This window comes from Dermacentor variabilis, chromosome 1 (genome assembly GCF_050947875.1).
Source record: "Dermacentor variabilis isolate Ectoservices chromosome 1, ASM5094787v1, whole genome shotgun sequence".
NCBI lineage: Eukaryota > Metazoa > Arthropoda > Arachnida > Ixodida > Ixodidae > Dermacentor > Dermacentor variabilis.
In genome coordinates this window covers 137,237,500-137,263,525 of record NC_134568.1, presented here as the reverse complement: position 1 = coordinate 137,263,525, position 26,026 = coordinate 137,237,500, and the positions used below count along the sequence as shown (strand labels likewise).

The window sequence follows — 26,026 nt, the reverse complement described above, 5'->3', positions numbered from 1 at the left end:
CCAGTGATCGTCGAAGTTCGTCGTTGACGATGTCAGCGACTGAGGACACCTGAGGTTGCGACGAAGGAAAAATCTTGCGCAGTTCTTTGCGCTAATGGTCTCATGGAGGTCACCGGAGCCCAGTGCTTAGATGGCGCGAGTTTTCTCGGTGGTCGTTGCCTCTAGCTGTCAAGAACTCAGCTACGGTCTTCAGTGGGTTTCGGATCAATCCGGCGAAAAGTTCTTGCTTTACGCCTCGCATAAAGAAGCGGACTTTTTTTCTCTTCGGACATTTCCGGGTCGGCATGCCGGAAAAGACGGGTCATCTCGTCCGTGAAGATGGCGATGGTCTCATCGGGTAGTTGCCCTCGGGTTTCCAGCAGAACTTCGGCCCTTTCTTTTCGGACAACGCTCGTGAACGTCCTCAGGAAGTTGCTGCGGAACAGGTCCTACGTTGTAAGGGCGGACTCCCGGTTCTCGAACTAAGTCCTCGCGGCATTTTCCAAGTAGAAGTATCGATAACGTAGCTTACCCTCAGAGGTCCAGTTGTTGAAGGTCGATATACTTTCGAAGGTTTCGAGCCAGGTTTCCGGATTCTCCCACGTAGCTCCACGGAAGGTAGGGGGCTCTCTGGGTTGCTGAAGCACGATGGGTGACGCTGGGGCTGCCATTTTGGTTGTTGAGCTAGCCACGGTCTTCCTGGTGGCATCAGGCAGAAGTCCGTGCTGTGGAGGCAGTCTTTGCCGTCTGTGGCTAGGTCGCTGCATCTTGGGCGATGTTGGTCTTGTCCTCGGGCTTCAGGCTTGGATCGCAGCTCTGCGGGGGACATTCATTTGCGGGGGACATTATTCTGGACATTTCGCCATTTTCTTCGATGCGTGACGTAGACGCGACGCGAATAAAATGGCGCTGATGGCCCCATTTTGCTTTCGTAACGTGACGCCAACTTCCTGCCTAAAAAACTGAAATGAAGGTACTGAACGTAAGGTTCTCGGTAAATCAAAACAATTTTCATCCGCAGTAAAAATAAAGCAGCCAGCTCAAAGCACATGATTATTCCGTCGAAAACGGTTCTCGCTTCCGTCGTCTGCTGCGTACAAGCCGTCGTCTGCTTCATAAGCTATGATGCGTGTCCCCGGGAAATGGAATGAGTCATCGCATGTTGTCGCCAACGCGCTTATTTTTTCCCTTGAGGCAACATAAGGTTTGTTCGATTCAGAACAAGGTGCATGGCACCACAAACGAAAAGGTGCAGGGGGTGCCAGTTATGGTGTGCACCCACTCGCGGCAAGGTTCAAGGGTTCAAGGTTCAAGGGTTCACTACACCGCGGCGGCGCCTTGCCTTGCACCCCGTTCAATCGAGCACAATAGTACAGGGTGCACCGCTGCACCTCGGAGAATCGAAGGCCTAGGTGCAGTACTATCGCGCTCAGTATGAGCTACACCGCGCGAGCGCGTGGCCGTGCGCTCGGTATGGTTGTACAGTGGCCCCGATAGTGGCGTGTTTTCGAGATATCTGGAGAGGGTGTAGCTGTTCCAGCAAGCTCGCTTCACCTCCACTTGCTTGCTTTCCCCTTCGCTCTCGTTTAGACTGGTTTTGATATCTGTTTCGAAAATGATAACTGTAGCCGTAGGTCGACGCCCAAACTTCGTAATCGGGCCCGTGTCGGACCGCACAGTGGGTGTTATCTGGTGTGTCAGATTAATAAAAAGGATTACGTTCGTCAGCTCGCAAAATGTCCCGGGTGTCCAACAGTGATCGACTTCTTAATTCATCTCACGTTTCAGGATTTACAGCACGCAAGCTGTCTTAGTGCGAACCAATTTTTTTTTTATTCGGGCTGAATATATATTTGACTGATCATATGACTCTTTCATGTCACTGCACTTTAAAGAACCCCAGGTGGTCGAAATTTCCGGAGCTCTCGACTACGGCATCTCTCAGCCTGAGTCGCTTTGGGACGTTATACCCTATAAACCAAACCAAACGACGCGACTGTTCGGAATGGCAATTAAGTACCCTAGACAAAAAGAACCTGCACATGACCTTGCGTTTATGTATCTAGGAAAAGTATCCTCTGGATGAGCTGACTGGAAATTAGTGTATTCTGGTAATACCGGTAATGATCGGCGAAATCGGGGTTTGGGGCCTTAGTGATAGTGCACTCTAAAATTTCGGAACCATTTAATGCATCTTAAGAAGGCGTGGTGTGTTCTGGAGCCATCACGCACGGTGGGAAGTTTATGAAGACGACGCATGGCCCCAGGAGTTGCGGCAAATGAACAAAGTAGGCTGCTCCGGCCAAGTGTGAAATGTTGCTATAGTACGGAGAACGGCTGTGGCAGCAATGGCAACGCGTTGCTGCATTAGCACTGAAGCTATGCTGACACTCTGTCGAAAACAATGCGTGGCCCACGTAATGGCTGCTTCCGCCTCTACGCTGGACGCTGAGGCGCATTATCAGTGCTAAAATCATGTCTAAACGCGCAGCCCTTCTTGGATGAAGAAAACGCTATCTTTGATAACCTTCGCGCGCCACGTCTGGTCGGTGGCAAAAGTGCTGCATGATCTTGCAGTTTCTGCTTCAGCGAAATCAAAGTGAACAAGAAACGGATAAGGTGTCCTTCAGATAAACGGGGATGAGGGGTTCCAGCGCGCTTGCTGGAACAGCTACACCCTCTCCAGATAGCTCGAAAACACGGTACAATCGGCGCCACTGTACAACCTTGCAGAGCGCTCGGCCACGCGCTCGCATGGTGTAGCTCATACTGAGCGCGAAAGTACATCGTGAATAGGTGCAGAAGGCGCAGAGAAACTTGAATAGACATATACGCGACCTACCAGTGGTGATGCGCGCACGTTCTAGGCCACGTTATCACTATCTCGCGAAACATAAGTGACTCAGCCTGACTCGGCTGGCTGAAAAAGGCCGAATATCACCGATAGTGTTGCGCGCGCCAGATATCCGCTAGCGCGACGCAAGCGCCGGCGCTGCCTTCTCTTGTTCGCTGGTTACTCGCACCGCTGAAGGAAACGTCAAGGCGCCGCCTTACGTATATTTCTTTTTATAAATTAAAGAGACGTCGTTGTCATAACTCTTGATTGTGCGAAAAGGCATTAATCTTCATTACAATACAAACGCAGCAGTGAAAAGTGGACAACGTTGCAGAAAGTTTGCTGTGTTCAAACAATATTTCGTATAACGCGTTCTTTTAAAAAATGATGGCCCCAAACACAAATGCCAACAGCACCCGAGAGCGATGCAGATACTATGAGCACGCGTTATGAACAAAAGCTTTTCATGGCGCCAAACGACGGGGAAAATGTGGCGATACGCATTCCTCTAGGCTGCCTTTGCATATGGCTGCTCATTAGCATAATTTGCGCGGCTCATCACACCACACATTATGGTGAAAAAGCTCTGCAATGGCGGCCCAGCGCAACGTCAAAATGACGTTTACGAAACGGCCCTTGTGACGCTGCCCATATCAGATTCCTTCAGCCAATCAGCAAGCTGGCATGGCGGCTATCTTGGATCGCCATCACATATTCGCGAAATCACAGATGCATTGCACTGGCTTCTGTACGCTGCCGCTCACTTTCTTTTTGAAGCGCTAACGTCGCAATATAGCTGCGAAGGACCAAAAAATGTATCAGTCGATAAAATTTGCAGCTCCTCTTCACGTTTCATCATCTTGATGAAAACGCAAAACTGCATTTTTGGAAAACTTCCGTTTCCCGGTACAAATTTCAAGGCCCGTGAGCTTTCGACAGCCAATCAGTCAACATACTGGATAATGGCGGCCGTGTAGCCGCCATGCGTGTCGAGAATATCGCCCATGAACGCACTATAGCACCTCCACCAGATGTTACGTAGTAGTGACGTTGAAGAATGCAACGAAACTGGGAATGACGAAACTAGCGTTTTATTGGGCGAACTTGTGCCCTCCAAAACAGGCTACACTCAAAGAACGGCGACAGGGGCGAACACAGTCGGCCATCGTCGAAAATCTTATCAGCGGGTCAAGCGCGTCAGCTTTTATACATGAGCCGTCGAACGTTCCAGAGTAATCGCTGGTGCTTGCGTGTCTTCCACAATTTTTTTATACCATTCGCGTCGCGCATACATGCAATCAGATTACACAACGTTCGTCGACAGAGAGCGGATAGAACCATCGATAACATTCTAGAAACTTTCGATACATGCAGGCGCGTCCTGCGCTGTGCGATAACATTAGGCGGTGAAACGTGGTCACCCAATGAACAAGTTCACGTGTCAATATTGTTAACGGTATTAGAACATGGATGTTCATGATTAGAGTGTGTTTTGAGAAAATATGTGAGGCTGATGTATGTTAACTGCAGATGGAGTGACTATTAATTTGATTCGACGTATATTTCAATAGGGCTTGTTCTATAAGCGCCAGTGGCCAAGCGGATACCTAATGGTGGACGGTATCTAGCATCTTTAGCACGCTCAGGGCGGCAGAGTTATATACAACGGCACCATATTCCAATCGTGATCGAATTAGGCTCTTATAAAGATTCATCACACTTCCTGTCGCTACCCCATGTTGTATGGAATAGAATTTTCAGTAAGCTAATTGTTTTTAGACATCTTGCTTTAAGATATTTTACGTGTGGAATGAAAGTAAGCCTCGAGTCATGTATAATACCTAGAAATTTGTGCTCTTTGTTGAGAAATATTTGTTGTCCACACAGTTCTATACAAGGATCTGGAACCAGGCCTCTCTTTCTTGTGAAAAGAACACACGAACTTTTCTGGGGGTTGATTTCAAATCCTTTGTCTGCCCACTTGAACACCCTGTTCAAGCCCTCTTGTTCCTGTCTGTCGCATACTGCGAGGTTACAGGATTTGAAGCCTATTTCAATGTCTTCTACGTAGACGGAATAAAAGATGGACGGTGGTAATGAAGCACGAGGCGTGTTCATCTTCACGATAAAGAGCGTGCAGCTAAGCAAGCCTCCCTGGGGTACACCAGTTTCTTGTATAAAAAATCGCGACAATACGTTGCCGGTTTTCACGCGGAAGATACGATTCGACAAATACCTTTCTATTACGTTTAGCATATTTCTACGGATGCCCATTCCCGACAAGTCTCGCAAGATCCCGTAACGCCACGCCGCGTGTCGTATGTCTTCTCCATATCGAGGCATATCGATAAGAAAAACTGTATGTACAATTGCATCGCGGATATATCCTTCAATGCACAAAAGATGATCGGTTGTGGACCGCCCTTCTCTGAAGCCACATTGATAGGGATCAAGCATATTGTTGAGTTCAAGAAAATGTATACATCTACGATTAACAATTTTTTTTTTAAAAGCTTACACAGGCAGCTTGTAAGTGGCAACTTGCCGCCAAGGAAGTGTCTTTACCCAGCTTCAAGACGAGAATAACAATAGCTTCCTTTCATGAGGATGGGAGGTATCCGGCAGCCCAGATAGAGTTGAAAAGTGCCAGAAGGGTCATTTATGTGTCTTTGTGTAAGTTTTTAATCATGTCATACATGATTCTATCAGCACCCGGTGCAAAGCTTCTACATGTGCTCAATGCAGCTTTAAGCTCGGCAATATTAAAAGGATAGTTGTATGGTGTTAGGGTTGGCGTCTGACACCACGTGGCGACAGGTCATTCACCATACCCTCTGAGCCGGAGCCCGCGGGCGACCTCATCCCCTTCAACTTCTCGGTCGTGGCATCGTGTGTGCTACCTCATCCCCTTCACCTTCTCTTGGTCGTGGCATCGTGTGTGCTACCTCATCCCCTTCACCTTCTCTTGGCCGGACCCCACGGCGCCGGAGAGGTCATTCACCCGACCTTCTCCCCGGATTCGTCGAAAAGAGGATCGACTTCTCCTACCCGTGCTCGGTTGGCAGGAGGAGGGGCCCTCTCTCCGTGCCTGTCACGTGTCATCGACGGAAGCAAGATCCCGCCCACACTTGTAGAGAGCCTATTTAAGGGGCTCCGAAATGTACTTTTGATATAATTCATACTTGAGACTTCATACTTCATGCTTTTCTTATTTTCTTTCAACTACCTTTGAATAAACAGTGCAAGTTTCGCACTAGCAAATAAATCGTCTCGCCCCTGCTTGGTCGCCATGATCTACCGGATGCCTGCAGCCCGCCGACAACGCCACGCTACCCAATAAGTAATGTCGGTCGAGCTTCGATAGGCAGGCGTCGCTACTTCTCGGCAGCAGTACGGTACGCTACCCTGGAGTACGCAACAATGGTTCATCCGGACGGCATTTACAATTCAGTGTTTTAAGTTCAGTAAATTGTTTATATTTGAAGAATGATTGAGAATAATGGATTGAGCTCGACACACGCTCAAAGTGCTCCCCAAGAGTCTGTCTGGTCTTGCAAGGTAATCCCTTGGTCGTACACCAGAGGCAACGGATGGATTTGTCCATTTTAGCCCATTCCACACTTTCGCCTCCTGCGTGCATGAATTAATACCCGACAGGAACCTCACCCAGCTTTCTCTCTTCGCCTGACGTGTCCGCCTTCCCTGTGATTTAATTTTTTTAATTGAATTAGATTTTCGGCATTTGGCGATCTGCGCAATACCCCCTGTCACATGCCTTATTCTGCCTCTTACGCGCATCTCTACAGTCTTCGTTTATAAAATCGTTTCTAAAATATTGTAGTAGTTAGTTGATTCTTTAAGGCTAAACCCCATGAGCGCGATTTTGTGCGCGACAGCGACGGCTTCGAGCGACGGATCGGGCCGTCGCGTGAACAGATCGCTCGGTCATGTCGCGCGATCGCTCGGTTCTGCAAATCTAGAATTCGTCGCCCGGAAGTGCTATGAGCGACTAGCCAGTAGCGCGAAGCCGGAACTGAATGTACTTAACTCAAGTACTTCAGATTGTCGCACGGAACGAGCAAACGATTGAATTTTTATACGTGCAAGGATAAGAACCTACTGCAAGACTTTCAGAAATATTTTATGCTGCTTTTTACAGTAAAACACATCAACTTAAGTTAATAAAGCACGCGTCACGCTAGTTTCGGCGCCTATATTGCTGCCCTCATACCGGCAACACTGGGGAGACATCGCTCGAAGTCATCGCTCGCATGTGGTACAACTTGTAGGCGACGAGAGAACGCGACAGCCATCTCCATCGCGTCGCTTGTCGCTGTCGCGTGCAAGATCGCTTGCATGGGGTTTATACTTTAAAATGCGCCCAGTCCGCCGATGCTAATTTCCATCGAGAAATATGGAGAGGGTTTTCATGCAGAGTTATCAGATTTAAAGTTACAGCAAAATGGTCACTTTCATAAAGTTTATCGAAGGGGTTGGGACACCAAATTTTGAGGCTATAGAAAGCATGTTGTAGGCTGCTTCCGTATGCAAGGACACCCATAACGAGGTATTGGACGCTGCAAACATTTCGAAATAATTCAGTTCCATAAAGTCATTAAAAACTCCTTCTCGTAGTCGAGACCCATCGCTAGCGCGGCAGTTACTACGTCACAGAGGAGGAACGAAAATATTGACGTCATAACACACTAGCACAAAAACGTGCCGCATGATGAGTAGCGATGAAATGCCGATTACGGAGCCTGCTGAGCCGAGCGACCGAGCATAGCCTCCACTATGACCGAGCTAGGGTGGAATGGGGAGGTGTGAAGACCGGCCTCCGGAAGCTGGCCCCAAAACGCGTTCCTGCCACGTGATGGCGCTGCCGGCCGGGGCGCCGTTTAGGGCGCCGTAGTTTCTCGGGGCGTCTGCATACCTCCGGGGGGAAAATGATTTGGTAGCGCTTAGTTTTTGCGTTTGAATGCGTTAAAATCTGACCAGACTTTTTTCTCTACATTTAGATGCTGAGAGAATTTAATGAAGTTTCGCTGCTCTCATTCCACATGGAAACAGCGAGCACCGACTACGCAGCCGACACAGCAACGGTTTTTGCGACCACCTCTTGCCGAGATTAGCGCGCTTGTGCCTTACCAAAAATATAGTTCATAGGAGTTGCTGCGCAAGGCCAGCGCATTGGAATAACCTTGAATGTGTCGCCCGCACATAAGTCACATATTTGGGATTGTAACATTACCTTAAATGGAGGAACTTCATGCACTATATCAGCATTGTTGTGAAGAAATTCTAGAAAGTACAAAGCGCTTGCGACTTAATACATGTTTATTGGAAATAACACAGTTATTGCATAACATCACATTTTTACAAAACGCAGGGCTTAACCTTCTTGGCTTTGTTGTGGATGACACACTGATTTAAGCGTTTGAGGAAAAAGTGAATACGTGTTATACAATAAAACCTAGACAACGATCCTGTTAGAAAAGCGGAATGCCTCCTGCAGCCAATCTGTGGCACATTGGCTGCTAGAAGCAAGAAATTCTTGACAACTTTTGCGTGCAGTCGCGTAGTGCTAAATGCACGAGTGAACCTGACCTCGAGTATCTGAATGAGTTTGTATAGACATATTGAGGGATACAGAAGCCCCCCCCCCCCCCCCCCCAGACACGGTCTCGTATGACAACAGCAGAAGTCGGTCGAGAATACAAAGCTTGGACCATCTGCCGAAAACTCACACTAAAACCAGCCTCTTCCAGAACACGGAAAAGGTACCTATGGCTAATGATGTCGAAAGCCTTCTCCTGATCGAAGGAGCAAAGAATACCGGGAAGTTTCCTGGTATTTCCCTCCAGGAAAAGGTCCCTCACTGCTAAACCGTGAAGCTGAGTAGAGCGCCCCTGGACACTACATGCCTGGTATGGACCCAAAACAGTGCTGAGCACGGGTGTGAGTCGCGAACACTCGTCTTTACAAAGGAGAGTGATTAGCCCCTCTCGTTGAGACGCTGACAAAGTCCCTTCACAGAGTAGCCTGTTCACCAGTGATGTGAACGGCTTCACTAACAGTGTCCAAAATTTAACATAAAATTCGACTGTCAGACCACCGGATCCTGGACTGCGATTACGCTTCAAAGACTTCAAGGCCGAAAATAGCTCGTCCTCATCTATGGCTAAGTCGCACACTTGTGGCGGCTCAGCTGGTGAAGCAAACGGAAAGACAGCTGGAGGCAACTGTAGAGGCACACAAGGTCATGTAAAACTGCCTCGCCAGTGCAAGAACTCCATCTAGTGAGTCGACTATGCTACCATCACTTGGATCTATTAGGGAAAAGAGAGTTGTGTTCTTCCTTGAAAGATGCTTACGTAGGACGTTTCTGCTGCACCACGCTTCTATTTCCCACAGCTCTGCTCAGGCTGTGGCCCTCAAGCCGTCCCAGCGTCGCTGCAGGAGAATCCGAAGTTCCTTTCGGAGTGAGGCCAGAGCCGAAGCAACACCAGGCCCGCCGGACAGTGGCCTCGAGAGCAGGAGGATCGCGTCGGAGACTATTTTAATCTCCGCACGCTCCTCGTGCGCTCGAAGCTTGCCCCAAGACCTGAAGCACTCACGCACTCAGACCTTCACGTCATCCCATTATGTGCCACTTAGATTCGCTGTGTTGTGAAGCGATCGAAATTTAGGAAACGCGAGAAAAATACAGCTGCACTATACCGACCACGAGAGTTACTTTGCACTTCTCCGTGGCCTACGAGACTGACAAGCTCGCGATGCCCCCGCGCTAGCCACCCTACCCGCGCCCCCGACGGAAGCGTCAAATTTTACCCAAGTGGGAGGAACGCGTAGCGGGGCCTCCCTAGGCAATGGCGGCGGCGCCGCGGTCTTCACACCTCCCAATTCTAGCCACCCTAACCGAGCTACACCTTTCTTAATGCAAAGAAGGGGTAAGGCATGCAGACACGGACACAACAGTGGGGAAGTGGACAACACGAACGCCGCACGGCGGCCCGCGAACGGCAAACTGCGTGCAGTTGCCGTGCGGACGGGCCTTTACACGTTTGAGTGTAAACACTAGCCGGCCGACTCCGAAAGGGACCAGGATATACGGCGTTCGTGTAGTCCGCTTCTCTCCTCGCATAGTCACATAGTTCGGCAGCTCGGAGCGGTCTCTCGTTCGCTTGGCCTTTCTCAATGTGAGGGCCCGTCCACGTTACCGGCACAGAAACTCGCCGCACGCCGTTTGCCGTTCGCGGGCCCCCGTGCGACGGCGGTTTTGCTCGCGAACGGCGAGATTTCCTTGCCGTAGAGAGGACGGGCCCGGGACCCATTCGTGTGGCAGCCGTACGGCGAAGCGGCCAATCAGCGACCGAGGAGTGTCGCTGATTAGCCGCTTCAGTGCCAGAGTGATCACTCTGGCACCGACGACAGCTTCACCGCCTCTGATCGTTCGGCGCCGCCGATATCGTCGCTAGGCCTTTTTCGGTTCACTTCAAAGCTAAAGCTTACGGCGCTTCGGAATGACCACCGAATCTCACAAGCCGCAATATTTTCTTACCGTTGTTGTCGCTCTTCGCAATAATCATAATAATCGCGATATGCACTTCGAATCGCCAGTTGTTGACCTCTGCTGGCAGAGCACGCGTATGCGCGAGCAGACGACGCAGCATAGTTTTACGTCACTATTTTTGTGGCCCACGTGACCAAGCCATGTTGCGTTTCCTCCTCTATGACGTCATAGCATCCCCCGGAGCCCAGAAACCGAAATCGCTCGGTATAATAATGCTATTATTAAATTATTTATCGGATATATATGAATCCCGCTGTGTGTATTGTGCTCCCTGAAGCATGACGCAACATTTAAATCAACAAACGCATGAACGAAAAATTTTGATGTCACCACCCCTTTGATGACGTTCCATTCCAAGTGAGACAGAAGGGAAGAAGAGCCAGTTGTTATATAGATCTATCGATGAATAACTGTTGTGTTGGACGCTGTAATAGGTCGGCTCCATCGTATTAAACAGGCAGGCACTAGAGAGGCCAGAAGAAAATTTTCAATGAATCGACCTCGCGCGTCGCATCGCCCCACATGGTACTATGGGCATAAATATCACCCACGAGTATGTAGGGGTCCGGAAGCTGATCAATGAGGTTATAGAAATCGCTTTTTCTGTGATAATACTTAGGGGGTATGCATACAGAACACACAGTGACCAGCTTATTAAAAAGGATTGCCCGAACTGACACCGCCTCAAAGGGCGTCTGAAGGGCGACGTGCTGACAAGCTACAGACTTGTCGGCAACTATTGGTACACCGCCGGAGGCGTTAGCCTCGTCGCGGTCCTTTCGGAAGAGGGTGTAGTTGCGAAGAAAGTTGGTGTTTGTGGTTTCAGATTTCTCTTGAACACACAGCAGCTTTAGATTATGTTTGTGTAGGAGTTTTCTAATAACGACAAGGTTACACAATGGAGAGAGAGATCAGTTGACACAATGGTGATAGTTCTCGCAAGATTCAGAGGTGTGTTTATGGGCTCTGCATTTCGCACTAGTGTGGCGGCCTCGGCAGCTCTGTGAATTGTGGCCGAAACGTTGGCATTTGAAACATCCGAGGGGATTTGGCACGTATGGCCCAACACGGAGCTTGACGTACCCGGCCTCAATAGACACTTGAACCGAATGTGAGTATCAGGTGCTTGGTCTGGATTTCTTTGTTGTCACGCCACATCTTTATTCGTTTAACGCCGATGACGTTCTGCCCACTGAAGTCCTCCAGGAGTTCAGCTTCAGTTAGACCCAACAGACCATCTGAGACAACGCCATGGGTGGTATTCATAGTACGGTGTAGAGTTACTGTTATTAGAGCATCCCCAAATGAGAATAGATTGGGCAGTTTTTCGTACTGTTTCTGGCCGTGGAGCTCCAAGAGACCTCCGCTTGCCATCCTCGATGCGTTATATATAACTTGTACCTCACTTCTATTTGCATAATGAATCCTTACCAACTAGCTCAGCTTTCTGTCGTTCTAATGTACCAAAAACTTAGGTAAGAGACTTCGAAACAAGTAATGGTGAAATTGTTCGCACTGGTTTGTCTGGTTTTTAAGAATGAATGACATGGAAACGGGGAAAAGATTCCTTTTGCCGTCCAAAAACTGGAATACTTCATCGGTGCGCCCTCTTCTCTAAAGGCGATCAGGGAGTAGGGGGAAGGAATTAGCCATAAGGATATGTGGAGATTTCAACAGCAACGCCAGCCAACCACCCTGGAGTCCTACAAGGGGACGCTGCAAGAGCTGTGAAACAGGTCCTGCAAACGCCAGCTGTACGTGACCACTATAGCCGAATATGGCATGATCTAGGTAGGCTGCTCACATAGGGTTAACCCTCGCTGCCTAGAAAATGGGAAATAATGCAGAAGAGAGGAGAATACAGAAAAGGTTAAAAGTGAGAAAGACGAAGATTGGAGAGTAGGATATGAAAAGGCAACTACCGATTTCCACCGGGTGGGTCAGTCCGGGGGTGCAGTCTACGTGGAGCCGAGTCCAACGAGGTGTGTTGCCTCCGCCGGGGGCCCTTAAAGGTCCAAACACTCGGCATCAGCTTAACCCCCAGGATCCCCTTTTACCGGACACGGCTAAGCCGCGCACGGCTACACGCGGGAGGGACCAGCCCTCGTCTGCTCAGGTACTGGGTGTCGCAACGCCCCAAACGCCTGCTGACGCAGACGCCCGCGGGGATTTTTTTTTTTTTTTGACCCTGAAAAAAACCTGCAGCCTTCAGTGACCCCTTCGCAGTCTTTCATCAACGGCGTGTGAAATAAAGGTGAATGATATGCGTGTCGATTAGTATTGCTTCTCTTCCAAGTAAGCAATACTAACGACTCATGAAAAAAGGGAAAAACTTTTAATACTTTCCATTTATTAGGGATGGAAACATCGTCACTTGCACGCAGAGGTCATAAATATATACAAGTTGTTCCAATTGGCTATCATGCACCCAGATTAAAAAAGACAGCAAATGCGTTACTCGAATAAAACCTACTAGTGCATATTTGTTTCCGGTACAGTGGAGTACTTGCGACTAATTTGTTCATTACTGGGATTTATTTAGGTAATTGTAATTAACTAACTCGAGACGTACTATCCTTAAAACCCCTCAATCTCCAAAACTAGCGCCAACCACATTCCTGTTCCTCCGCTCCACACCCGCGCTCGGCGTGGCCTCGATGGTGGCGCCGCCTATGTTCCTGCCGTAGCAGACGACGGCTAACGCGCTACCGGAGGAAATCTGCGGTAAAGTTCGTTCGAGCGGTCGCTCCAACAAACATTCAGTTGAAAGTCAGTGTTGCATTTAGCTCTTTCTTGTCCCGTTTCTTGAGCTGTTCTTGTTCCTATAGCCTCATGTGCCAACTGTCCCGACAGCAAACTCTCCTGAGGTGCAATAAAGCCGCAGAAACTTACATTCAACCCCAGCCGGTGCAGTGGTTCGAGCCCTGCGGAGAAGTTTTTGAGGCGAGGTTTTACTTCGTCAGTCGATAACTGGCCTTGGAAGGAAGCTTTAGCTCGGGTGCTCCTATCTAAATACATGTAAAAAGAGAATTCGTTTTTCTTGGCAACCGCTGCACCAAATTTGACGAGGTTTGTTGCATTTAAAAGAAAAACTTAAAATCTAGTTACTGTTGGCTTCGAATTTTTCATTTAGGTCTTCAATTTTTAATAAAGATCAAATTTTCAGAAAACGAAACTATGAAGCTTACAACTCTATAGAATAAAAACAGGAACAGCGCAACACAGGACAAGCGAGTAAAGAGCACATGCAGCGCTCTGTCCTGTGCTCTTAACTCGCTCGTCGTGTGTTGCGCTGTTCCTGTTTTTATTCTAAAGATGAGCCGACCAGCCCTATTGAACACATTGCTAACGTTTACAACTCTAACGCGGCAAGGAAAAATGATATCACAATTCTGTGAATTGTATCCAATAGTACATCTAAAGCGGACAAAATTGATGTTACACAAGTATCTAAAAAAAACTCAGTAATATGGAAACACAGCTTTCACATTACCCTTGTGCACAACGTAACAAATTCACGTAAGATATACATTCACATATCAAATTTGTCCGGTTTGAATGTCAGCTTACAGAACAGCGATACCTGTTCTTAAGAGGGAGCTTTAGCTCGGGCCCAACTCCCACGCGGCCTATTCAAATACATGTTAAACGCAAAAGCGTTTTTCTGAGAACCCCTGGACCAATTTTAATAAAATCTGTTGCATTTGAGAGAGAAATTTAAGTGCTAATGACTGTGAGAAGCGGAATTTCGAGTTAGGTCCTTAATTTTGTTACAAGAATTTTCAAAATTCGGAAGTTTGAAAAAAAAATAAAAGCACGAAGTTTACGAATTCATAGCTCTGCATCAAGAGCAGATATCGCGGTTCTGTAAACGGCATCCATTAAACCATTGAAAACGGACAAATTCGATAATTCGATATGTCATTTTATATCTTACGTGAAGTTGTTACGTTGTTTACAAGGGTTCTGCGAAAGCTGTATTTCCATATTACTACATTTTTTGAAATTAATGTGTAACATATCAGTTTTGTCCGCTTTAGATGTACTATCAGATGCAATTCACAGGATTGTATTATCACTTTTCGTTGCTGAGTTAAACTTGATAGTTTCGTTTTTTTTTTAATTTTCGCATTTCGCCAATTTCGAATAAAAAATTCAGGACCTAAATCAAGAATTCGGAACTAACAGTCACTAGATTTTACGTTTTTCTTTTAAATGCAACAAACCTCGTCAAATTTGGTGCTGAGGTTGCAGAGAAAAACGAATTCTCCTTTAACGTGTATTTAGATGGGAGCACCCGAGCTGAAGCTTACTCTTAAAGGAGTACTGACACAAAAATTCGAAGTCGAGTTAACGTGCGAGATCGATTTATTTGGGCACACACGCATCGTATGCAAAATATAAACGGCGAATATAGCTTAGAACATATTTAAAATCAATATTAAAGTACGCGTGCGCGCAGCGAACCGCAAAACGTAGCACCTCGCGATATCTACATCAAGGAAGGAACATAGAAGGAATGTAAACTGAAAACGCTACCATGACGCTACGTCACGAGTTTGTGCGGTTAGCGCTGCCATCGGGGCTGGCCATGGCCATTTTCCTTCCTCCATGGGGCAGGCCCTGTGAGCAAGTTTCTCGCCTTTCCGATGGCCCCGGTGTTTCTTCTTTTTTTTTTTTTTTCGTCGCAGACGGCAGCGAGAAAAAAACAGCTATAATTTGTTTCCGACACGAAATAACTCATAAAGTGACCTGAAAAGTGTGCATGTTATAAAGCTTTGCGCGAAATAGTAAATCGTTGGCGCGGTTTCCACTCGCAAGCGGTCAGCGCAACCTACGCTGCAATCGTCTCTGCGAAGTGGCTCGCCTGGCCAACGTGTTTTCTCATCGCTACCAACGGCAGCGGGAAAACTAATTGTATTGTCAAAATGAGCAGACGATTGTTTTGAATATATACACTCTTAATCAAAATTAGACCCTTTTGCCTCACAACGATAATCGTCATCTGTCTTGTCCGCATTTCCTTTCTTTGACGCGGTGAGCCTGGTACTTTCCAGTAACGAACGGCATGCGCATTATTAGCATGAGATAGCATCCCCGACAGGAATGTAGCGGGCGCGGTGTTTTCAAGAAAGGAAACTCATCAAGGCAGATGGCAGATGTACATCCCAAAGGGTGCAAACGTTTTTAGTGTTGTTGTGTGGCAAATATACACTCCAAAAGGTGTAAACTTTTCTTAGAGTGTAAGACTTTACACTATAAGGAAAGTTTACACCCTGTAGAGTGTATATTTGCCACACAACGATAATCGTCATCTGTCTTGCCCGCATTTCCTTTCTTGAAAACGCTGCGCTCGTTACTTTTCTGTCGAGAATGCTATGTCATGCTGATAACGCGCATGCTGTTAGAAAAAAGTAGAAAAATAAATAAGAACGTAGTTACCTTTGCTGGCTTTAGTGTCTTGCATGGATGCTTTGATGTAGGTGAAAAAAATTTGATATTTTATTTTCTGTGACATGACGGCACAAATGAACCACCACAACGCTTCGTCTCATCTGACCTCGCTGCGTGCTTTGTCAACTTGTCTGATAGTGTGTTGATTTGGCTTGTCTCGTTGTATGTTCCGATGTACGACTTTAGAAAAGGCAGTGCAGCTTTGGCGCCAAATGTTTGTAACATTAGAGAGTTTTAGAATCCCAATAGTTTGGGGCCCCAAAGAGCTTTGCGGGTGTTAGCGTTGGGGCACGAAGGAGTGAAGAGTTTTAGAATTCCGTTGACAGCGCCACTACGGTGTCAAATAAAAGCTATTAGAAATAATTAAATAAGATATACCATTTTATGATAGGAATAGTAATTTTGACTTGCGTGTATTTGCGCTTAATTACAATTTGTACGTTATTCTGTAAGCAGCAAACAATTAGTTGCGCTTAGTTTCGAGCAAACCAACTTTACGTGCCTTCACCAGCCAAGCTTAGCCGCGTTAGGCCTACGAGCCATAAAATCCACAAGCGAATTCGGAATCAGCGGCGTCTAATGAATCAATATTCATAACACACGCTAGATGAGAGAAAGCGATAACCGCAGTCACTTCTCTTTTGCTTGCGAACTTCACGCGTTACCACGAATCGATCCTAGTTTAGTGCTAGGTTAGAGCCATCGCTTCGATGGGTGCCACCATGTTTGCTGACGCAAAGTTTTTGGGGCCGCTATTTGGGCTCACGCTAAATCGGTGAAATAGCGTTCCCAATGCAAAACCCAAACGAAGTTTGCGTCTCGCGCATGCGCAGTGGCTTCGACGCTATTTCTTTGGGGCCCCTACTCTAAAACTCTCCATTAAAGCCACAAAGTTCCGGAATTGAAAATCTAAAGCATGACTTTAGAAATGTCAGTACACCTTTCGCATCAAAATTTTGAGAACTTTATACCCATAAGGTTACGGAATTCAAATCCGTGCGCTCCGTAGATCCCGCGGCCTCAGCGAGATGCCACGACGAGCCTGCTCGCTATCAAAACACCCTTGAAACTTTGTGTTCAGATGCGGCTCCCTGCGTTATATGCGACTCCCGGCGCATGGGCGTTGCTGCAAAATCCAGCCAGAGTTTGCAAAGTACGTGCTGAGATGTCTTTTCGAGCATGAAAAGACATTCTAGACAAAATCCAGAATAGTTTCTGGCGCCGGGGGCTGTTTTGGTCAGCGGTGCATATACAGCACAAAAAAAAAAAATTCGGGCGGGGGGGGGGAGCTGAAGCCCCATAAGCCCTCCCCCCTGGCTATGCCCCTGGTATGCTTGGCAATTTTTACATGTGTAAAAATTAACAGAAATGTGCTGCAATAAACGTATGCGTTTCTTCAAACAAATGGCACACTTTTGCTTGAGCTCAGGTGAAAATTACTGGCAAGTTGTATTAAATTATTGTGTTCATGTCCAGATCATGGCAGTTTACTTTTGCTAGTGTCCAGTGGTGTTAGCTGGGAAAACAAAAAGAAAAGAAATCAAAATGTGGCAATCTAGCTAGACCAGTAGACCCCAGCTAAATGTTTGACAAGGGGTTGCATGTGAATTTACATTTGGAAACTGAACACTTAAATTTCTACCAATTGTAAATGCTGATTAACTTTGTATACCAAAGTAACCCATCCTAGCAAAGCCTTATATGTACCACTTTCTCCACACAGGGAGCCATTGCTACGCAACAAAAGCCATGTCAAGGTGTCATGTTTGAGTGCGAGAAAATGCGTGCCTGCGGTCTACATACGTGCGGAGTTGCACAAGGAAGTTCGTCGCACTATGCGTGTGCAAGTCTCAAGCACCTGTCGAAGTTCAGTGCTAGTGCAGAGCTGCAGCCTGCTTGAACCAGATGACATATTTTGTATTGAAGGTGCAGATAGAATAAGTGGCCCAGGAAATTGCGTAAGTGTTCCTTGTATTACCTAGACTACACAAAGTGCAGTAGCACATGCAGTACTGGGACGCAGAACATATTTTACGCCATGTGCCAATGGTAATTCTGTAGTATTTAGGATGCATTGCGATGGCTTAGTGAGGAAATGAATGGGCTGCGGACGCACTTCCCATTTGCTCCAAAAATGCAGGGAAGTGCTCGGCTTGCAGGTTGATTGGGCATTCACCTTTTTCTTAGTTCATCTGTTAGGTAATTGTTTGTGACAGTTGGACATGCCTGTTGTTAAACGTTGTGTGTCGCTCCTCCGCCTCGGCTGAATCTATTTCTTTACTTTTTTGTAATGTTTTTATTGTGTATGTTTTTCTTATGTATGTTCTTTTTTATGCTTTCTGACTCATGTTGCATATTGCACACGTTAAAGGGACAATAAAGGCAACTATCCAGTCAAGTTAAATGATAGATTTAGGCTCTGGACGTCAATATTATCGCAAACAGAGTTTTATATAGTAATCGAGTAATTGAGGTATACATGCAGGACATGATTTGAGACGCTCCCAGGATATACAAGTACTAGCCCGATGACGTAGATATCATAAGTCTGTCACCTAGTACCCAACCACTCATAATAAAAATATCATTGCGTCGTGATATAATACGGAAGAAAGTGCTATTTGTCTGCTTATTCTATTCGCTTCATAAAAAAGAACTTTTCCATGGCGTTTCTTGACAACGATGCGGGCGGTCAAAATGCTTCGTTTTTGCTCGGCTCTGCGCCCCTCGTGATTTCGCGTTTCAGTAGTTTAATTCGTTATCGCATCGTGCTGCGCTGGTTTTTCTGCTTCGTGAAATTCACACAAACTGCAAGTAGCAGAGAATGCCCCGCCGGCAGTACGAGCAGTGTCAGCAACATGACACAAGTCTTTGCAGCCTAAATTAAATCGAGCCCAGCATCGCGAGCCAATGTTTCATTGTCAGCTAGGGCTATCAACAAGGTCCATCGCGATCAACGAGGTTCGAAGTCCAAAGTATGAATATGAGGCGAATATATTGTTTACGATTCGATGCGCGCTTCTCCTTCCGCTTTCGATTGTCTTGACTCGGTTTCTGGTCGCGCTTTTGCGTATTGCGAAAAAAAAACTTAAAGGACGCTTAAGCTTCGCCTTCAAGAGTGGAACGCGATAGCGTTATCGCACCCCGTTCGCACCGCCCACTCATTCGCTCGGAATGGCGCTCGAGTCACACAAAGACGAAACGTGCGCCTGAGCAAGCGGAACGAACCAAAGAACTTGGTGTCTCGGAGGGAGAAACGATCTACGCGAGCCAAACGTCGTGATCGGCACGGACAGCCGGGCCGCGACGCGCCACGAAGGCGGACGCGATCATGGGGCTGACGCCTCAATGGGATCGTCCTCTATCTCGCTTGGGAGCACCACGCAGACGCAAGACTCCTCGCCAGCAGCACAGCACGCATCCCAGGGGACGCTTTCCCACCAGACGCGCCACGGCGCGGCGATCAACTCAGAGGCGTCCTGCATCGGACGCTGCACCTAGGAATCGCGCTGTGAGCGGAAAGAGGAGCCGCGTCGCCTAAACACGAGGGTTCGAGTGACGCACGCTGGAAGTTGGAAGGGGAGAGAGTGAGAAAACTCATTAAACGCAAGGGTATTGGGGCATCCTCGTGTCGGTCCCCGCACGGCCCCAATGCGCTCAAACGAGACGAAGGAAAGTAAGCGGGCGATGGCTCTGCAAGGTGGCTCTGCTACTACCGCAAGATGGCTCTGCGTGTGAGCCAAGCGCAGAAAAAATGTAGCGGAAACTTACTTCGCTACGCATTTAATTGCGACTTCTGTAATTTACAGGCTCATAGTTACTGATATGCGCCGCAGTATAACTTTCTACGGCACGTTTCTAAGGCAACACCGCATTCACTAGAGGCGCTTTTGTCCTGCTTTGAAGCATCGAACTTATGGCTGAGTGCCCAGGGCAGGATATCTTAAAGCGACTGAAGATGCCAGTTAGGCCAGGAGTGAAAACATTCTTTTTCAAGTAACACTCGAATACACTACCTGTCAAAGCGTGGCTTGAAGAAAAGGAAATCTTTGTCCCTTGGACAATGAACTGTCTGTTATATGTAAGAAGCCAGAGACAATCGAGCATGTTTTTCTAGACTGCTGGGATGCAATATTCCACTGGGACGTCCTACAGAAAACTATCAAGAAAGAGTTACCACTAGACCGTTATGGTATCAGGTTTTTACCGGTTGATCACGAAGATGTACCCTATGACTTGTTCATGCTTCTTGGCCTCCACAGCTTGTGGACAACACATATGCAAGTAAGGCATGCAGACATTAATACCCGCTGTGCACATCAAAACTTTATTGAAAGCGCTGCTTACCTTAGAGAATGTATCCAGGCACAGCATGGGACCCACCTCAGTGGGTAGCATTTCTTGATGATCTAGTGAACTTGAAGAAATTTTAACTTGGGTCGCCTCAGCTCAAGTGTAGCTGAAGTGTTTCTGTTTGTGACTTGTTCGTTTCTCTTATGTGAACTTTGGAAATAAAGAAAAATAAAACATGGCTGAGTGGTAGTGTCTCAGTCTCACACTCCGGAGACCCTGGTTCAATTCCCACCCAGCCCATCTTGCAAGTTGTTTTTATTTATGAATTGCTTTTTGCCATTTTTCGCTCACGGCCAACGCCGCCGACGCCATCGGCTTTTCTGCGACACGAGCTCCTTAACGCTGTCGCTTTAGAAATGTAGCACTGGCTGTCAGGCACAGCTTACTCACCGACGGCAGTCAAGGGTGGTGATAACGTGGGCAACGTCGCAACTCCCAGCTTGGGGGTGGGAGATTTAGTTGCGCTAGTGGTAGGTGGACCCTTCAGATGTCATTTTCTTTTAAACTAAGTATTCTTTTTCCTGGCACAAAAGCACTGCAAGGTTTCTGGAATGGTATTTTAAGAGTGTGCATTGACTTAATATTTGCCTTTAGCGGACCTTTAATGAGTGACGTAGATGTAGATGGTACTATTTAAAAGTTATTTGTTGCTGAAATGTGTGCGTGTTAGGTATTTCAGTAGTTAGTCAGAGGAATAAAATTACTATTAATTCAGAAAACAAAGAAAAAATTTGCTAGCTTTGAATTCGGTATGTTGACGGTATGAGTGACGTAGATGTAGATGGTACTATTTAAAAGTTATTTGCTGCTGAAATGTGTGCATGTTAGGTATTTCAGTAGTTAGTCAGAGGAATAAAATTACGATTAACTCAGAAAACAAACAAAAAATTCGCTAGCTTTGAATTCGGTATGTTTGTTTTGTATTATATAAATTTTTCTCAATCTACAAGTGACTACAATTGGCTTCAGAAGTTATATTGTGAGGTGGTATTCATTGATGTTATGTAGTAGTATTGTATAGATTATGCAGTAGCATTCTACAAAGCTTTGATATTCATAGTTCAATACAATTACAAGAGGCAACTGTGGCACTAACGTCTGTGGGAGCTGCAACCAGGGCAGTTCAACCAGCATGGAAATGGTGGTTAGTACATGGATATGCCTAAACTTTGTCCTTCTGGCTGTAAACAATTTCATGACTTTGAAAACTGATCATGTTGAGAAATTACTGTGTTAAAATAAATAAACATAATTAAAATTGTCCGATGGCAGGATTAGAAAACACAACATCTAAGCAAAGCAGCCCAGTATGGAAACCATTATGCCACGGATGCACGGATAAGCAGAACCACAACAATTAGCAGCAATCATGCATGTTCAGTTTTATTGCCTTCTGTATTTCAAAAAAGTAGAGATTGCTTTGAAATTCAGGCCAATGAAGGCATATATAAAGCACAATAATTGAAGCCACATCACGAAGGTCAGACAAATCTATGTACTAACCATCATTCCCGTGGTGGCTCAGTGATCGCAGTGCCTCAGTCCCCTCTTGTAATTATTGTAGGAAACCCTATGTAGACATAACCCATTGTGGTAGGAAGGTAGGTTCTTTATGTCAATAAGAAACAGCAAAAGACCTCAAACACTATCTTGGGGTACTACAAAGCTTGTGTCACTCTGAGGATGAGTAACAGCCAATGACAGCAAACTGTTTGCAGAAAGAAACGAAGTCTTTTATCATTAATAATGTTAAAATGTAAATGTATAAATGATAGTTTCGCTATTATTTGGCTGTGCAGCACACAATCGAAAGCTTTAGAAAATTCAATAAAAATGCAATCGGTGTGTAGATTCTCATCTATATTTGTAAACAAGTTAGTAAACTCAATTAGTTGCATCTCTCACGAAAGCCCTTTTCTAAAGCCACGTTGATTATGGGAGCAAATGCCATTAGTATGCAGGTGTTGAGTGATGTTGGGTGTGATATGTTGAGAAATTTACATGGCACACTTGTTAGTGATATGGGATGGTAGTTAGCAATGCTGCTTTTGTTACCTGACTTAAGTGGGGAGACTACTTGACCAATTTTCCAGTCTTGGTGGGGTATCTCTCCTCTGGATAATGACTGTTAAAAGATGCATTGAAGAGTGTTGCTGGGAGTGGGTGCAGTGTACTTGAGGATTGTACTAGTGGCCATCGACATCCAAGCTGGTTAAAATTTTAAGGTTGGTAATTACCAATGAAATCCCAGCAGTACATACATCGATTGTATCCATGTACAAATAAAATACTTCTGCCATTGATGGAATGGTCGTCTTTCGCGAAAACACTTGTAAATAATATAACTGGGTCTTGTTTGGGCATGATTGGAGTGCTGTCATGTAGTGCTGTCTTTAAATATATGTGGCGGTGTTGGTTGGCTGTTTTTCACTGGTTCTCATCACTAGCCGTGCAGTGCGCATTGACCATTTTCATGCCCTCACTTTCTATTCCTGGTCTTTCCTGAAGGTGTGCATCTCTCCAGGCTCTACATATGACATTGTCCTCTCCTGCACAGTCAGGAGCACCGGTGTGAAGAGGACAGGCATAGTGTTCAAATTTTGTATGGAACATGCCTTGCAGAAAAAGCCGTTTGTGATAGTTCGCTTCTTCGAACTTGCCTGCCATGATGACCCTACTGAGAACAGTGTGCTGGAGCCGCAAATACCATATGAATACCGGCTGCCTGTGCCTAGGCTTCCTGATGCGCAGCACATCATTCCTGTTGAGTGTAGTGGAAGGTTTGTCCACAGCATGTTCTTCCTTTTAACATTCTAATGCATTTTCTTTTTTTTGCGAGGGGTTGCAGGGTTCTTCTGGAAGAATCACTTTTTGCTATGGTTCTTTGAACTTGCTTTTAGCCCCTAAACCATTCAGAGCACAAGAATTTCTTCTATGGCAATTTTTAGAGCACCCTTGAAACATTCTCCTGCAAAATAATAATAATAATGATAATAATAATAATAATAATAAATGTCGGAGTTTCATCCTTTTGAAATGGTTATGCTGAGCAGTGTGTTCACTGCAACAGTAATTCCATATTGCGAACTTCTACCAATTAATGCAGCTTTTCAGTGGCATTAAAGCAATAAAGGTGTACTGAGAAAGTTGACATGTGTTTTAGTAGATATATGTGGTGGTTTAAATACTCCATGCAACGTAAGACTGCTGATTGAAGCAAGCCATGTGAAAGTGTGTTTTATAGTCTGTGATGGGTCAACAAACACAGGGCCAAGTGCTGCTCAAAGTAAAAAAAAATTGTCCTGGTCCTTCTCCTTGCTTAATTTTTACCCATGGCCCTGCATTTAGAAAATTTGCTCAGATGCTTCCTTATCATATAGTTGCTCCCCCTTCAGGGTAAGTTTTGTTGACCAGGTGCAAGGTATACTCATCTATGTGTAGGGATCAAGCAGGCCATTTGAATTTTCGTGATACATCTTATTTGCAGTGGCACATGCCCACACACATTGGGGTGGGGTGATGACTAGATACTTTGTGCAGGAGCTCACTCCGATTCTTCTCTAAATCCCCTATTTAAATGACCCATTTGTGCTATGAGTCGCCTTCATCCCCACACTTGGTAGGTGCAAGGTATACTCATCTATGTGTAGGCATCAAGCAGGCCATTTGAATTTTCGTGATACATCTTATTTGCAGTGGCACATGCCCACACACATTGGGGTGGGGTGATGACTAGATACTTTGTGCAGGAGCTCACTCCAATTCTTCTCTAAATCCCCTATTTAAATGACCCATTTGTGCTATGAGTCGCCTTCATCCCCACACTTGGTAATTTTGGCTGTTTGTGTGTGTGTGGTATGTGAACACAGCAAGCTCATGCAATGTTGCTGAACAGCTGGGATACTTCTCTTTATATAGGTTGTATCTGTAAGAAACCTTTCTTGAATGGCAGAGGAATGAAGGGCAAGCGTACATCATGCTTTCTTGGGAGAAGCCTCTCTTTCCGCTTGGATCTTGTCACTCACTATATATGGATGCAGAGCATAATGCACCTTCATATTATAATCGTTTTTGTATTGTCAGTTAAGTTCCTTCGTTGCTTTCTGGTATCCACTTTGTTGATGTACCTGACACATAGTCTTGTCAGAAAATTTTATTTGAAGTCTTGCTGCTCTCACAAGTCTTTCTCCCAGCCATGATGGCTAGATTTCAATGGGGAGAAATGCAGCATGCCTGTGTAATAAAATTTCTGTGCACATTAGAAGACTGAGGTGTTCAGTATTGGTCTAGCCACCTCCTGTGTGTAAATTGCCCTTCATGGCATAACTATCTGGCTTATGCTAAAAGTAGTCCACAGATAACTTTATTAAATGTAGTGTCAGACTTCCGCACTTTTTTCTTTGTGCTTGGAGTGTACTTGGAATATAGTGTAGACAATTACAAAGAAAGGTTTGCACAACATGGCCAAGCTTCTGCAGTCAGTCAGTCAAGAACTTTATTGAGGTCCTGAGGGGGTTGAAGCCGTTGGAGATCGCACGCGGGGAGCTCCTTGGGCCGAAACGGTAGGCGACGCCCAAGTCGGAACGGGAACGTGGTGACGCTCCGCCAGTTCTTGGGCCCTCTGGACGGCCTTGAGTTGGAGTGTGAGGTCCGGGCTTTTGAGGGCTTCTTCCCATTCGGGCTCACTGGAGAGAGGGCCCTCTGGTAACTCGGTACATTGCCAAAGCATGTGCGAGAGTGAGCAATAGAGTTCTGGGCAGTCTGGGCAATTTGCCGGGATTTCTGAATTGTAGTGGCTTAATAGGCCTCGTGACAGATACGAGTCCGTTTGCAGCATTCGAAACGCGGCCGCCTGCGCACGCTTGAGTTTGGCGTGCGGGATCGGGTATTTCATTCTGCATCAATTTTTTTTTATGTGATGGATTTATTCGTGTATCCCTGCCTATACTTTACTGAATCTGGCTAGATATCTGACCTCACAGCTGTACCAATGTATAAGCGGCGACACCTGGTGTCTCCCATGATAGCCACCTAGCTCTCTCAAAGTAGCAACAGCTATTGAGCAAATTCACCATGCCTCTTTAATTCATGAAGTTTCATGTACTTGCCAGAAATTTGGGTGCTCATGGAGCTTTGGCACACTGAGGGGGTATGCACCTAGTAGGCTAGCTTCAAAGGCCCATTCATATTGTTCAAAGGATAACTAAAGTCTGAATATCGTCACAAAGAAATGATGATGCAATAGTTTTTGTTTTGTTTTATGTTCTTTCATACATCAACCAACTTTCCTGAATGTGGCTAGCTATGTGGCCTTGTGAAGCTGTACCAATGTGTAAAGTAAGAAAGAAAATCCTCATCTGTGGCTGTATTTCAGAACCCCATGGTTGTGATATGGGTGCTCTACTACTACTACTACTACTACTACTACTACTACTACTACTACTACTACTACTACTACTACTACTACATAACTGCATTGCATTTACCCACAGAAAAAAAACCTTATGCTGTAACCTTACTCACCTAGTTCACAACATTGTTTTGACAGGTTACATTAAAGGTAGCATCACAAAATATTAAACCCTTTCTTTTGTGATGTAAATTAGTTAATCCTTAAACTATTAACCACCACGAGGACCAGAAGTGTGATATATCACTTATTTACAAAAGATAAACAAAGCTTTAATGGGGGAAAATATGTATTGCAGTTCAGCATACTGTACTTGATGTCACAGCCAGCAAATCATCTACAGAACACCAAAATCGCTCTGGACATCATCGATGTAGTCGCAATAAACATATACAAACTTGTAAATTGTTTCATAGTCCAC

At 45.9% G+C, this 26,026-nt stretch overlaps 1 protein-coding gene across 2 annotated transcripts in view; it reads left to right on the top strand.

Annotated features, from left to right (window-relative positions):
* The window catches only part of LOC142585185 (putative helicase MOV-10), a 91,554-nt gene that overhangs the window by 44,200 nt on the left and 21,328 nt on the right, over positions 1-26,026 (top strand). The window contains exons 3-4 of one of the 2 annotated variants that reach the window (XM_075695744.1): positions 17,566-17,800; positions 22,704-22,975. In XM_075695744.1, coding sequence (XP_075551859.1) covers positions 17,566-17,800; positions 22,704-22,975 — 507 coding nt within the window. The remainder of the gene's footprint in view (positions 1-17,565; positions 17,801-22,703; positions 22,976-26,026) is intronic. The other variant, XM_075695753.1, reaches the window with a different exon arrangement.